This window comes from Camarhynchus parvulus, unplaced genomic scaffold (genome assembly GCF_901933205.1).
Source record: "Camarhynchus parvulus unplaced genomic scaffold, STF_HiC, whole genome shotgun sequence".
NCBI classification, from domain to species: domain Eukaryota; kingdom Metazoa; phylum Chordata; class Aves; order Passeriformes; family Thraupidae; genus Camarhynchus; species Camarhynchus parvulus.
In genome coordinates, this window is record NW_022148644.1 from 103,429 (window position 1) to 117,994 (window position 14,566).

At 45.0% G+C, this 14,566-nt stretch overlaps 1 protein-coding gene across 2 annotated transcripts; it reads left to right on the forward strand.

The window, feature by feature from the left end:
* The first annotated feature begins 1,124 nt into the window (after positions 1-1,124).
* On the forward strand, positions 1,125-12,693 carry LOC115917002 (signal-induced proliferation-associated 1-like protein 3). Of its 2 annotated transcripts, none has more exons than XM_030970734.1 (4): positions 1,125-1,322; positions 6,041-8,279; positions 9,785-9,915; positions 12,412-12,693. In XM_030970734.1, the coding sequence occupies exons 2-4, from the start codon at positions 7,220-7,222 to the stop codon at positions 12,676-12,678; spliced, it is 1,458 nt and encodes a 485-aa protein (XP_030826594.1). In that variant the 5' UTR covers positions 1,125-1,322; positions 6,041-7,219; the 3' UTR covers positions 12,679-12,693. The 2 variants fall into 2 exon arrangements, with proteins under 2 accessions (XP_030826594.1, XP_030826595.1); XM_030970735.1 differs by having other exon boundaries at positions 1,141-1,198.
* The last annotated feature ends 1,873 nt before the right edge of the window (positions 12,694-14,566 follow it).

The following is a 14,566-nucleotide window of genomic DNA, read 5'->3' on the forward strand; positions in this document are numbered from 1 at the left end:
ATTGGCAGATCTGGGAGGAATTTTAGGGGCGCTGAAGGGGTTTTTGGGCGGATCCTGAGAGAATTGAGGAGCCCTGGGAGGATTTTTGGGGGGTCCTTGGAGGATTTGGGGAATTTTGGGGGGTTTTCAGAGGATTTTGGGGGATTTTGGGAAGATTTTGGGGGATCTGGAAGGATTTTGGGGGGTTCTTGAGGGGTTTTGGGGGATCCCCCCATCCGGAACCCCCGCGGGGCGCGCCTTGTATGCAAATGACCCCGCGCTCTATGCAAATGAAGCCCCTCCATGCAAATATTCCCGCGCTCTATGCAAATAAACGCGGCCGCGCCCCAAAACTCCGTATGCAAATAAAGCTCTGCGTTCTCGCCTCCGATTGGCCGCACTGCCGCGCGGAGCGGGGCTGGCGATGAGCGCTTCTGATTGGCTGCGCGCGGCGCTGGTGTGGCCGCTGATTGGTCCGAGCGCAGCCGTATGCAAATGAAGGGAGTGAGGGAGAGGGGCGGGGCGTCCCAGTCTGAGAGGTCCCAGTTTGGGGAGGGGGAAATCCCAGTTTGGGAAGGGAATCCCAGTTCGGGGGGGAAATCCCAGTTTGGGAGGGGAAATCCCAGTCTGGGGAGGGAAATCCCAGTTTGGGAAGGGAATCCCAGTTCGGGGGGGAAATCCCAGTTTGGGAAGGGAATCCCAGTTTGGGGGGGAAATCCCAGTTTGAGGGGGAAATCCCAGTTTGGGGGGGGGGAAATCGCAGTTTGGGGGAGGAATCCCAGTTTGGGGAAGGGAATCCCAGTTTGCGGGGGGAATCCCAGTTTGGGGAGGGAAATCCCAGTTTGGGGGGAAATCCCAGTTTGGGTGGGGAAATCCCAGTTTGGGGAGGGAAATCCGAGTTTGGGACGTGGAATTCCCAATTTGGGGGGGGATCCCCCTCACAAAAAAAGCGTCCTGCCCCTTTAAGACGCTCCCCCCTCACGCCCGAACCCGCAGCGCCCCCTGGCGGCCCGGAGGTCTTCCCGCCTTTCCCTAAGCCCCGCCCCCTCACTTCGGCCTCACTCGGGTCGCGCTCGGGCCTTTCCGCCAGGACCGGCGGAGAGGGAAGGGGGGGGGTTGTCTCATTGGCCGGTGCGCTCGCGCCGCCCCCCTTCATTGGCCGGGGCGCTCGCGCCGCTTCCGCCGCGCCCCCACATTGGCCGCAGCGCTCGCGCCGCCGGTGAGTGACAAGCGCCCCCCATTCCCCCTCAGCCCTCAGACCCCCGCCGGGCGCGGGGGCGGCGGGAGGGGGGGGGGAAATTCGCTGCTGCCGCCGGCGCTTCCGCCGCTTCCGCCGTTCTCCGGTAAGGCCCGGTTTTAAGAAAGATTTTTTTTTAGGCCTTTAAAAAAGGGGAGGGCGGCGTCGTTGGGAGCCCCCGGAACCGTCGGGAATCCCCCCGGGGTTTTTTCCCGGTGCCCGGCGGGCGCTGCCGGGAGTTGTAGTTCTGAGGGGGGCAAGCCCTGAGGGAGGGGAGGGGCTCTGAGGGGTTGTTTTGAGGAGAAAATTGAGATTTTTTGGGGGGTTTTTGAGGGGATTTTAAAGTCCCTGAGGGGCTCTGGGGTTGTTTTGAGCTGGGGGGAGATTTAAGGAACCTTTGAGTGACGGATTCGGGGGTCCCTGAGGGGTTCACGGGGTGTTGTGAGAAGAAAATTGTGATTTTTGGGCAAATTTCAGCTTCATCAGGGGTTTGTGAGGGGAAAACGGTGATTTAGAAAGGATTTGAGATTTTTGAGGTGTTCCCAGGGTGTTTGGAGAGAAAAATTTGGATTTTTGGTGGGAGTTTGGGGTCCCTGAGGGCTCCGGGGTTGGATTTTGAGGGGAAAATTGTGATTTTTGTGGGAATTTGGGGATCCTGAGGGGATTTAGCGTTTCTGAGGGGATTTAGGGTTGGATTTTGAGGGGAAAATTGTGATTTTGTGGGAGAATTTGGGGTCCCTGAGGGCTTTTGGGGTTGTGTTTTGAGACTGGGAGGATTTAGGGAACCTTTGAGTGACGGATTCGGGGGTCCCTGAGGGGTTCACGGGATGTTGTGAGGGGAAAAATGCGAATTTAGGGGCAAATTTCAGCTTTTTCAGGGGTTTGTGAGGGGAAAACGGTGATTTAGAAAGGATTTGAGATTTTTGAGGGGTTCATGGGGTGTTTAGAGAAAAAAAAATTGTATTTTTTGAACGGTTTGGGGTTCCTGAGTGGTTTGGAGTTGGATTTTGAGGGGAAAATTGGGATTTTTGTGGGAATTTGGGGATCCTGAGGGGATTTAGGGTTTCTGAGGGGATTTAGGGTTGGATTTTGAGGGGAAAATTGTGATTTTGTGGGAGAATTTGGGGTCCCTGAGGGCTTTTGGAGTTGTGTTTTGAGACTGGGGGGATTTAAGGAACCTTTGAGTGACGGATTCGGGGGTCCCTGAGGGGTTCACGGGATGTTGTGAGGGGAAAAATGCGAATTTAGGGGCAAATTTCAGCTTTTTCAGGGGTTTGTGAGGGGAAAACGGTGATTTAGAAAGGATTTGAGATTTTTGAGGGGTTCACGGGGTGTTTGGAGAGAAAAATTTGGATTTTTGGGGGGAGTTTGGGGTCCCTGAGGGCTCCGGGGTTGGATTTTGAGGGGAAAAATTGGGATTTTTGTGGGAATTTGGGGTTCCTGAGGGGATTTAGGGTTGAATTTTGTGGGAAAATGGGATTTTGTGGGAATTCGGGGTTTCTGAGGGGATTTGGGATTCATGAGGGGATTTAGTGTTGGATTTTTGGGGAAAATTGAGATTTTTATGGGAATTTGAGGTTCCTGTCGGGGTTTTGGGGTTCCTGAGGGGATTTAGGATTGAATTTTGAGGGAAAAATTGTGATTTTGGTGGAATTTGGGGTCTCTGAAGGGATTTGGGGTTCCTGAGGGGATTTAGTGTTGGATTTTGAAGGGAAAATTTGTGATTTTGTGGGAATTTGGGGTTTCTGAGGGGATTTAGGGTTGGATTTTGAGGGGAAAATTTGTGATTTTGGGGGAATTTGGGGTCCCTGAGGGGATTTAGTGTTGGATTTTGAGGGGAAAATTTGTGATTTTGGGGGAATGTGGGTCCGTGAGGGGTTTTGGGGTTCCTGAGGGGATTTAGGATTAAATTTTGAGGGAAAAATTGTGATTTTGTGGGAATTTGGGGTCTCTGAGGGGATTTGGGGTTCCTGAGGGGATTTAGTGTTGGATTTTGAGGGGAAAATTTGTGATTTTGTGGGAATTTGGGGTTTCTGAGGCGATTTAGGGTTGGATTTTGAGGGGAAAATTGTGATTTTGGGGGAATGTGGGTCCGTGAGGGGTTTTGGGGTTTCTGAGGGGATTTAGTGTTGGATTTTTGGGGAAAATTGTGATTTTAGGGGAATTTGGGGTTTCTGAGGGGATTTGGGATTCATGAGGGGATTTAGTGTTGGATTTTTGGGGAAAAATTGAGTTTTTATGGGAATTTGAGGTTCCTGACGAGGTTTTGGGGTTCCTGAGGAGATTTAGGGTTGGATTTTGAGGGGAAATTGGGATTTTGTGGGAATTTGGGGTTCCTGAGGGGATTTAGGGTTGGATTTTGTGGGAAAATTTTGATTTTATGGGAATTTGGGGTTCCTGAGGGGATTTAGGGTCCCTGAAGGGATTTAAGATTGGATTTTGAGGAAAAAATTGTGATTTTCGGGGGTTTGGGATCCCTGAGGTGGTTTGGGGCTCCTGAAGGGATTTAGAGTTGAATTTTGAGGAAAAAATTGTGATTTTAGGGGAATTTGGGGTCCCTGAGGGGATTTAGGGTTGGATTTTGAGGGGAAAATTTGTGATTTTGGGGGAATGTGGGTCCGTGAGGGGTTTTGGGGTTCCTGAGGGGATTTAGGATTAAATTTTGAGGGAAAAATTGTGATTTTGGTGGAATTTGGGGTCTCTGAGGGGATTTGGGGTTCCTGAGGGGATTTAGTGTTGGATTTTGAGGGGAAAATTTGTGATTTTGTGGGAATTTGGGGTTTCTGAGGGGATTTAGGGTTGGATTTTGAGGGGAAAATTGTGATTTTGGGGGAATGTGGGTCCGTGAGGGGTTTTGGGGTTTCTGAGGGGATTTAGTGTTGGATTTTTGGGGAAAATTGTGATTTTAGGGGAATTTGGGGTTTCTGAGGGGATTTGGGATTCATGAGGGGATTTAGTGTTGGATTTTTGGGGAAAAATTGAGATTTTTATGGGAATTTGAGGTTCCTGACGAGGTTTTGGGGTTCCTGAGGAGATTTAGGGTTGGATTTTGAGGGGAAATTGAGATTTTTGTGGAATTTGGGGTCCCTCAGGGGATTTAGGGCTGGATTTTGTGGGAAAATTTTGATTTTATGGGAATTTGGGGTTCCTGAGGGGATTTAGGGTCCCTGAAGGGATTTAAGATTGGATTTTGAGGAAAAAATTGTGATTTTCGGGGGTTTGGGATCCCTGAGGTGGTTTGGGGTTCCTGAAGGGATTTAGGGTTGAATTTTGAGGGAAAAAATTGGGATTTTGTGGGAATTTGGGGTCCCTGAGGGGATTTAGGGTTGGATTTTGAGCTGAAAATACTGATTTTTGGCTAAAATTCCCGCAATTTTGGTGTCACAATCCCTTAAAATTTGGGATAAAATCTCTCAATTTTGGTGTCAAATGTCTCAATTTTCAGGATAAAATTCCTCGAATTTCGGGGTAAAATTCCCTCATTTTTTTGGGTAACATTCATGAATTTTGGGGTAAAATACCCTCAATTTTGGGCTAAAATCCCTCAATTTTTTGGGATTAAATCCCTTAATTTTTGGCTGAAATTCCCTCAATTTTTTTGATAAAATTCCTGCAATTTTGGGTTCAAATCCCTCAATTTTTGGATAAAATTCCCTCAAATTTCAGGATAAAATCCCTCAAATTTTTTATATAAAATTCCTGAATTTTGGGATATAATCCCTCAATTTTCAGGATAAAATCCCACAATTTTGGGCTAAAATACCACAATGTTTTGGCTAAAATTCCCTCCATTTCAGCCTGAAATTCTCTTAATTTTTGGGATAAAATCCTTCAATTTTTGCCTAAAATTTTCAAGATAAATTCCCTCAAACTTTGAGCTAAAATCCCTCAATTTTGGAATAAAATCCCAAAATTTTTGGGATAAAATTCCTGTAATTTTGAGTTAAAATCCCTCAATATTGGCATAAAATTCCCTCAATTTTTTTTTTATAAAATCCCACAATTTTGAGATAAAATCCCTCCATTTTTTGGATAACATTGATGATTTTGGGGCTAAAATTGCCTTAATTTTTTGGGCTAAAATTCCCACAATTTTGGGGCTAAAATCCCTCAATTTTTGCATAAAAATCCCTCAATTTACAAGATAAAATTCCTGCAAATTTCGGATGAAATCTCTCAATTTTCAGGATAAAATCCCTCAATTTTGGCGTCAAATCCCTCAATTTTTGGCTAAAATTCCCTCAATTTTCAGGATAAAATCCCCACAATTTTGGGAGAAAATCCAGCAATTTTTGGGATAAAATTCCTGCAATTTTGGGCTCAAATCCCTCAATTTTCAGGCTAAAATCCTTCAATTTTTGAGCAAAAATTCCCTCAATTTTTTGGATAAGATCCCTCAATTTGGGGCTGAAGTCTCTACAATTTTGGGATAAAATCCCTCAATTTTTTTTGGCTAAAATTCCCTCTATTTTGGGCTAAAATCCTTACAATTTGGGGCTGAAATCCCTCCATTTTTGGGATAAAATTCCTACAATTTTGGATAAAATCCCTCATTTTTTTTGGCTAAAATTCCCTCTATTTTCTGGATTAAATCCCTCAATTTTTGGGCTAAAATTCCCTCAATTTTGCTGTCAAATCCCTCAATTTTTGAGCTAAAAGTCCCTCAATTTTCAGGATAAAATCCCGACAATTTTTGGGCTAAAATTCCCTCAATTTTCAGGATAAAATCCCGACAATTTTTGGGCTAAAATTCCCTCAATTTTGGGCTAAAATCCCAACAATTTTTGGGGTAAAATCCTGAAATTTTCTCTCTTTCCACCCCAGCCCTCCCACCATGCGCCGCCGCCGCCGATTCCTGTCTTCTCCTGGTGTCCTCCTGCCATGACCTCCTGGACCTTCTGGACCTCTGCACCTCCTCAATCTTCTGAACCTCCTTGACATCCTGGACCTTCTGGATCTTCTGAACCTTCTGCACCTTCTGGACCTTCTGGATCTTCTGAACCTCCTGGATCTTCTGAACCTCCTGGATCTTCTGAACCTTCTGCACCTCCTGGATCTTCTGGATCTCTGCACCTCCTCGATCTTCTGAACCTCCTTGACCTCCTGGACCTTCTGGATCTTCTGGACCTCCTGGACCTTCTGGATCTTCTGGATCTTCTGAACCTCCTGGATCTTCTGGATCTCTGGACCTCCTCGATCTTCTGAACCTCCTGGACCTCCTCGATCTTCTGAACCTTCTGCACCTCCTGGACCTTCTGGATCTTCTGAACCTCCTGGATCTTCTGAACCTTCTGCACCTCCTGCATCTTCTGGATCTCTGCACCTCCTCGATCTTCTGAACCTCCTGGACCTTCTGGACCTTCTGGATCTCTGGACCTTCTCGGTCTTCTGAACCTCCTGGACCTCCTGGACCTCCTGGACCTTCTGGATCTCTGGACCTTCTCGATCTTCTGAACCTCCTTGACCTCCTGGACCTTCTGGATCTTCTGAACCTTCTGGACCTTCTGGATCTCTGCACCTCCTCGATCTTCTGAACCTCCTTGACCTCCTGGATCTTCTGAACCTTCTGCACCTCCTGGACCTCCCAGACCTCCAGGACCTCTGGGACCTCCTGCACTTCTTGGACCTCGTGGATCTTCTGAACCTTCTGCACCTCCAGGACCTTCTGAACCTCCTGGATCTTCTGCACCTCCTGCACCTCCTGGATCTTCTGAATCCTCCTGGACCTCCCAGAACTTCTGGACCTCCAGGATCTTCTCAACCTCCTGGATCTCTGGACCTCCTGCACCTCTTGGACCTCCTGGATCTCCTGGATCTTCTCAACCTCCTGGACCTCCTGGATCTTTGGACCTCTTGGATCTCCTGCACTTCCCAGACCTCCAGGACCTCGTGGATCTCCTTGACCTCCTGGATCTTCTGAACCTCCTGCACCTCCTGGATCTTCTCAACCTTCTGGACCTCCTGGATCTCCTGGATCTCCTAAATCCCAACTTTTCTGTTGGGATGATGAATTCCCAACGTTCCGAAATCCCCCCGGTGCCCAAGATGGGCGTCCGCGCCCGCGTGGCCGAGTGGCCTCCGCGCTCCAAAGAATATTCCGGAAACTCACGGAACTTCCTCCCGCCTTCTCAGTCGTCTTTCAAACCTTTCCATCGAAGGTTGATCCCTCATTTGAAAGATTTGGAATTCCAAGAAGGATTTTTAGGAATTCCGTTGAGACAAAGAAGCAGCAGCGAGGTCACTTTGAGCGAATGCGACCCCGAAGAAATCCCGGAAATCCGCGGGAATTCCGGGGAATTCCTCGGATTATTCCGGGAATACGGCAGCACCTCCTCCATCGACATCCAAGGAATTCCGGAACAAAGCTTTTTCGAAATGCTCAACGAATTCCGAACTAAAAAACCCCCAAACCCCCAAAACCCCGAGCAACCCCAACCCCACAAAGAAAAACGGCGCCGTTGTTTAAAACCCGACGATTCCATCTTCAAAAAACTCCTCAACCCCAAAGATCCCGAAGATCCCAAACTCCCCGAAGCTCCGAAATCTTGGATTTGGCGCAAAAGTTTCGCTCACTTCGACGTTCAGAGCGTTTTGTTCGAGGCCGTTTCCGTCGGCGCCGCCGCGGGGACTCAGCGGCGCAACACGACCACGGGAGCTTCCGCCGCTTCGGCCGGATCCGACCCCAACTTCTCCAGCATGGAAAATTTAAATTCCAAGGAAAACCTGGAGCAGGATTTAGGCGACAACACCAGCAACGATTTATTGTTGAGCTGCCCTCATTTCCGCAACGAGATCGGCGGTGGCCGAGGCGAACGCGACGTCAGTTTTTCCAAATCTGCCTTTTCTTCTTCTTCGTCATCGTCGTCGTCTTCATCTTCTCCTCCTCCTCCTCCTTCTGGAATTTTGCTGGAATCTGGGAGTTTTTTGAAGGTGTCCAACGCCGGAGTTTCCGTTTTGGAGTTTCCTAAGGAGGAGCAAAGGAATCCCGAGAGGGTTCGGAGTTACAGCGTGGAGCACGCGGACCTGGGAGCCACCTACTACCGGGACTATTTCCATGGCAAAGGTGATGAAATTTGGAATTTTTGGGGAATTTTTTGGGGGGAGGTTTTCCCCCATTCCCCCTCTCCAATTCCCACTTCCCTCCAATTTTCCATTTTTCCCGTTTTCCCCCCAAAAAAGTCCCATTTTTCCCCCCATTTTCGCTCATTGTCCCTCAATTTTCCCCATTTTCCTCCCCAAAAATTCCCTTTTCCCAATTTTCCCCACATTTTTCCCCATTTTCCCCCCATTTTCCCCCTTTTTTCCCCATTTTCCCACATTTCCCCCATTTATTCCCATTTCCCTCCCCAAAATTCCCATTTTCCCCCAAATCCCCATTTTTCCCTCTCTAATCCCCAATTTTTCTCATTTTCCCCATTTTCCTCCCCAAAATTCCCATTTTCCCCCAAATCCCCATTTTTCCCTCTCTAATCCCCAATTTTTCTCATTTTCCCCATTTTCCTCCCCAAAATCCCCATTTTTCCCCCATTTTCCCCCTTTTCTCCCCATTTCCCCCCAAATTCCCATTTTTCCCTCTCTAATCCCCATTTCCCCCCCAATTTTTTCCCAATTTCACCCCCATTTTTCCCCATTTTCCCCCAAATTCCCATTTTCCCCTTTTCCCCACTTCCTTCCCCAAATTCCCATTCCCCACCCTCAAAATCCCCATTTTTTCCCTCTCCAACTCCCAATTTTTCCCAAAATTCCCATTTCCCCCCATTTATTCCCATTTTCCCCCCATTTTTCCTCCATTCCCCCCAAAATTCCCGTTTTTCCCCCATTTCCCCATTTTCCTCCAAACCCCCATTTTTCCCAGTTTTTCCCCATTTCTCTCCATTTTCCCATTTTCCTCCCCAAAATTCCCATTTTCCCCATTTCCCCCTTTTTCCCCATTCCCCCCAAATCCCCATTTTCCCCCTTTTATCCCCATTTTCTTCCCATTTTTCTCCAATTTTTCCTCATTTTCCACCCATTTTCCCCCCATTTCCCCCCATTATTTTCTCCCAATTTTCTCCCATTTTCCCCCAAAAATTTCTCCCATTTTCCCCAAAAAATTCTCCCATTTTCCCCCCCATTCCCTCCCCCTTTTTTGCCCATTTCCCCATTTTTCCCCCATTTTTCCTCCCATTTTTCTCCCATTTTTTTCCCTTTCCCCCCCCATTTTCTCCCATCATTTTCTCCCAATTTTCTCCCATTTTCCCCCCATTTTCCCCCCAAAATTTCTCCCATTTTCCCAAAAAAATTCTCCCATTTCCCCCCCCCATTTTCTCCCCCTTTTTTGCCCATTTCCCCCATTTTTCTCCCCCTTTTTCCTCCCATTTTCCCTCCCTTTTTCCTCCCATTTTTCCCCATTTTTTCTCCTCCTTTCCCCCATTTTTCTCTCAAATTTTCTCCCATTTTCCCCCTTTTTTCCCCATTTTCCCCCCCAAATTCTGATTTTTCCCCATTTCCCCCCCATTTTTTCCCTCCCCAACCCCAATTACTCCCAATTTTTCTCATTTTTCCCATTTTTCCCCCTTTTTCCCCCAGAACACTCCAATTATTTCGGGTTGGACGAGAAGCTGGGCCCGGTGGCCGTGAGCGTCCGGCGCGAGCGCCTGGAGGAGCCCTCGGAGCACGGCCCCCAGTTCCAGCACCGCCTCATCTTCCGCACCAGCCAGGTCCCAAATCCGCCCCAAATCACCCCAAAAATTGCCCCAAAAATCCCTCAAAATAGCCCAAAAATATCCCCAAAAAATTCCCCAAAAATCGCCCAAAAATCCCTCAAAAATTCCCAAAAAAATCCCTCAAAAATTCCCAAAAAATTCCCAAAAAATTCCCAAAAAATTCCCAAAAAATTCCCAAAAAATTCCACAAAAATCCCCCTAAAATTCCTAAAAAATCCCCCAAAAATGCCCCAAAAAATTCCCAAAATTTCCCCAAAAATTCCCCCCAAAATCCCCCAAAATTCCCAAAAAATCCCCCAAAATTCCCAAAAATTCCCCAAAAATCCCCCCAAAATCCTCAAAAAATCCCCCAAAATCCCCCAAAAATTCCCCCAAAAATGCCCCAAAAAATTCCCAAAAATGCCCCAAAAATTCCCAAAAAATTCCCAAAAAATTCCCCAAAAATTCCCCAAAAAGTCCCCCCAAAATCCTCAAAATTTCGCCCAAAAATTTGCAAAAATTCCCCCAAAAATCCCCCAAAAATTCCCAAAAAATTCCCCAAATTTCCCCAAAATTTCCCCAAAATTCCCAAAAAATTTGCCCAAAATCCCCCCAAAATTCCCCCAAAATTCCCCAAAAAATCCCCCAAAATTCCCAAAATATCCCCCAAAATCCCTCAAAATATCCCCCCAAAATTCCCCAAAAATTCCCAAAATTTCCCAAAAAATTCCCCCAAAAATTCCCCAAAATTCAAAAAAAATCCCCAAAAATTCCCAAAAAAATGCCCCAAAAATTCCCCAAAAAGTCCCCCAAAAATCCCCCCAAATCGTCAAAATACCCCCCAAAATACCCCCCAAAATATCCCCAAAAATATCCCCAAAAATCCCTCAAAATATCCCCCAAAAATCCCCAGAAAATTCCCAAAAAATCCCCTAAAATTGGAGAAAATCGGGAAAATTCCGTCCTTGAAAATTGAATTTTTCATCATTTAAATTCCAGGTTTTGTCCTTAAAATTCCAATTTTTTATCATTTAAATTTCAGGTTTTCATCCACAAAACTCAATTTTTTTATCCCCAAAACTGAAGTTTTTTCATCATCAAAATTCCAATTTTTTTCATGGTTTTGGGCCCCCAGTTCCAGCACCGCCTCATCTTCCGCACCAGCCAGGTCCCAAAAACCCCCAAAAATCACCCCAAAAATAGCCCCAAATTTCAGGATAAATTTGCCACAATTTCAGGCCAAAATTCCCTCAGTTTTAGGATAAAATTCCTACAATTTCAGGCTCAAATTCATGAATTTGGGGATCACATTCTCACAATTTTTGGATATATTTCCCACAATTTTGGGGGGTCAAATAACTGGAGTTTTGGGATTAAATTCCCTCCATTTCGAGGTCAGATCCCTGAATTTCGGTATAAAATTCCTTAGTTTTGGGATAAATTCCCCACAATTTTGGGGTCAAATCCCTCAATTTTAGGATAAATTTCCCACAATTTTAGGGTCAAATTCAGGAATTTGGGGATCAATATCCCTCAATTTTAGGGATAAATTTCCCACAGTTTTAGGATAAATTTCCCACAATTTTGGGATAAAATTTCCTCCATTTTGGGCTCAAATCTCTCAATTTTGGTGTCAAATTCCCACCATTTTAGGATCAAATCCCCTCCATTTTTGGTCCCAAATCCTCAAATTTTTACCCCAAACCCTCCAATTTTTTTACCAAAACCCCTCTAAACCTCCCCAAAATTCTTCTATCCCAAATTTCCCCCATTTCTTCCCTTCCCCAGCTGATGACTCTGGGATCAAATCCCCACAATTTTAAGAGTAAAATCCCCACAATTTTAGGATTAAATTCTGTGGATTTTGGGAATCAAATTCTCACCATTTTGGGGTCCAATCCCCTAAATTTTGGACTAAAATTCTTACAATTTTAGGATTAAATTCCGCTCCATTTTAGGCTAAAATCCCCTCAATTTTGGTGTCAAATTCCCTCAAATTTGGGCTCAAATCCCTCAATTTTAGGATTAAACCCCCTGGATTTTGGGATAAAATTCTCTTAACTTTGAAGTCAAATCCCTGGATTTTGGGCTAAAATTCCTCAATTTTAGGGATAAATTTCCCTCAATTTTAGGGTCAAATTCAGGAATTTGGGGATCAATATCCCTCAATTTTAGGAATAAATTTCCCACAATTTTAGGATAAAATCCCTCAGTTTTAGGATAAATTTTCCTACAATTTTAGGATAAATTTTCCCACTATTTTGGGATAAAATTCCCACAGTTTTGGGATAAAATTTCCTACAATTTTGGGCTCAAATCTCTCAATTTTGGTGTCAAATTCCCACCATTTTAGGATCAAATCCCCTCCATTTTTGGTCCCAAATCCTCAAATTTTTACCCAAAACCCTCCAATTTTTTTACCAAAACCCCTCTAAACCTCCCCAAAATTGCTAATTTCCAAATTTCCCCTAATTCCCCTTCATTTTTCCCTAAATTTTTCCTCTTTTCCAGCTCGTCACCCTCCGTGGCTCCATCCTCGAGGACGCCGTCCCCAGCACGGCCAAGGCCGGCTCCGTGCGCGGGATCCCCCTGCGCGAGCTGCTGGAATTCGTCCTGCCCGAGCTCAACATCCACTGCCTGCGCCTGGCCCTGGCCACCCCCAAGGTCCCCGAGCAGCTCCTCAAGCTGGACGAGCAGGGGGTGAGAATTCCTGGAATTTTGGGAATTTTTGGGGAATTTTTTAGGGATTTTTTGGGGATTTTTCGTCAATTTTGCTGAATTTTTTGGGGATTTTTTAGGGATTTTTTTGGCAATTTCTGGGACATTTTAGCATTGGTGTAGTTAAAGGGTTAAAGGATTTCAAGGGTTAAATAATTCCTGGAATTTTGGGAATTTTTGGGGATTTTTTGGGGATTTTTTGGGGATTTTTCGTCAATTTTGCTGAATTTTTGGGGATTTTTTTAGGGATTTTTTTGGCAATTTCTGGGACATTTTAGCATTGGTGTACTTAAAGGGTTAAAGGATTTCAAGGGTTAAATAATTCCTGGAATTTTGGGGAATTTTTTTGGGAATTTTTTGGGAATTTTTCGGGATTTTGGCAATTTTGCTGAATTTTTCGGGATTTTTTGGGGGCTTTCTGGGGCATTTTGGCATTGGTGTACTTGAAGGGTTAAAGGATTTCAAGGGTTAAATGATTCCTGGGATTTTGGGAATTTTTGTTGGGAATTTTTTGGGAATTTTTGGGAATTTTTGGGGGTTTTTGGGGTTTTGGGATCTGGTGTTTGAAGGTTAGGATCTCAAGGGTTAAATTTCCTGGGTGGGAATTTTTGGGAATTTTTTGGGAATTTTTTAGGGATTTTTGGGGATTTTTGGGGAATTTTTGGGAATTTTTGGGTTTTTGAATTTTTGGGGATTTTTCGCGATTTTTTGGGGATTTTTAGGGATTTTTTTGGCAATTTCTGGGACATTTTAGCATTGGTGTAGTTGAAAGGTTAAAGGATTTTAAGGGTTAAATAATTCCTGGAATTTTGGGAATTTTTGGGGAATTTTTAGGGAATTTTTGGGAATTTTTTGCTAATTCGCGGCTTTTTTGCGAATTTTTCTGGGATTTTTTGGAGGTTTTGGGGATTTTGGGATGTGGTGTATTTGAAGGGTTAAAGGATCTCAAGGGTTAAATGATTCGTGGGATTTTAGTGAATTCCTGGAATTTTTGGGGAATTTTTGGGGAATTTTTTAGCGATTTTTTGGGGTCTTTTTCGTCAATTTTGCTGAATTTTTGGGGATTTTTTGGTGATTTTGTAGGGATTATTTGGGCAATTTCTGGGACATTTTAGCATCGGTGTAGTTGAAAGGTTAAAGGATTTTAAGGGTTAAATAATTCCTGGAATTTTGGGAATTTTGGGGAATTTTTGGGGAATTTTTAGGGAATTTTTGGGAATTTTTCGCAAATTCGCGGCTTTTTCGCGAATTTTTCTGGGATGTTTTGGGGGTTTTGGGGATTTGGGATCTGGTCTATCCACGGAACGCAGCAGTGTATTTGAAGGGTGAAAGGATCTCAAGAGTTGGGGGCTTCCAAAATCCCAAATCCCAAACCTCCAAATCCAAATCTCCAAAACCCCAAATACCAGTCCCAAACTCCCATAAATCCCAAACTCCCATAAATCCCAAATCCCAAACCTGAAACCTCATAAATCCCAAACCCCATAAATCCCAAACCCCATAAATCCCAAACCCGAAACCTCGTAAATCCCAAACCCCATAAATCCCAAACCCCATAAATCCCAAATCCCAAACCCGAAACCTCATAAATCCCAAACCCCATAAATCCCAAACCCCATAAATCCCAAACCCCATAAATCCCAAACCCTGTAACTCCCAAACCCCATAAATCCCAAACCCCATAAATCCCAAACCCCATAAATCCCAAATCCCAAACCCGAAACCTCATAAATCCCAAACCCCATAAATCCCAAACCCTGTAAATCCCAAACCCCATAAATCCCAAACCCCATAAATCCCAAACCCTGTAACTCCCAAACCCCATAAATCCCAAACCCCATAAATCCCAAACCCCATAAATCCCAAACTCCCCAAACCCCATAAATCCCAAACCCCATAAATCCCAAACCCAAACCCCGTAAATCCCAAACCCCATAAATCCCAAACC

Bases quoted from the DNA above. Each gene is read 5' to 3' on its own strand.
- LOC115917002 (XM_030970734.1), top strand. From the start codon at position 7,220: ATGATGAATTCCCAACGTTCCGAAATCCCCCCGGTGCCCAAGATGGGC. The intron at 8,280-9,784 runs GTGATGAAATTT...TTTTTCCCCCAG, and splicing joins GGACTATTTCCATGGCAAAG to AACACTCCAATTATTTCGGG. The intron at 9,916-12,411 runs GTCCCAAATCCG...CCTCTTTTCCAG, and splicing joins TCATCTTCCGCACCAGCCAG to CTCGTCACCCTCCGTGGCTC.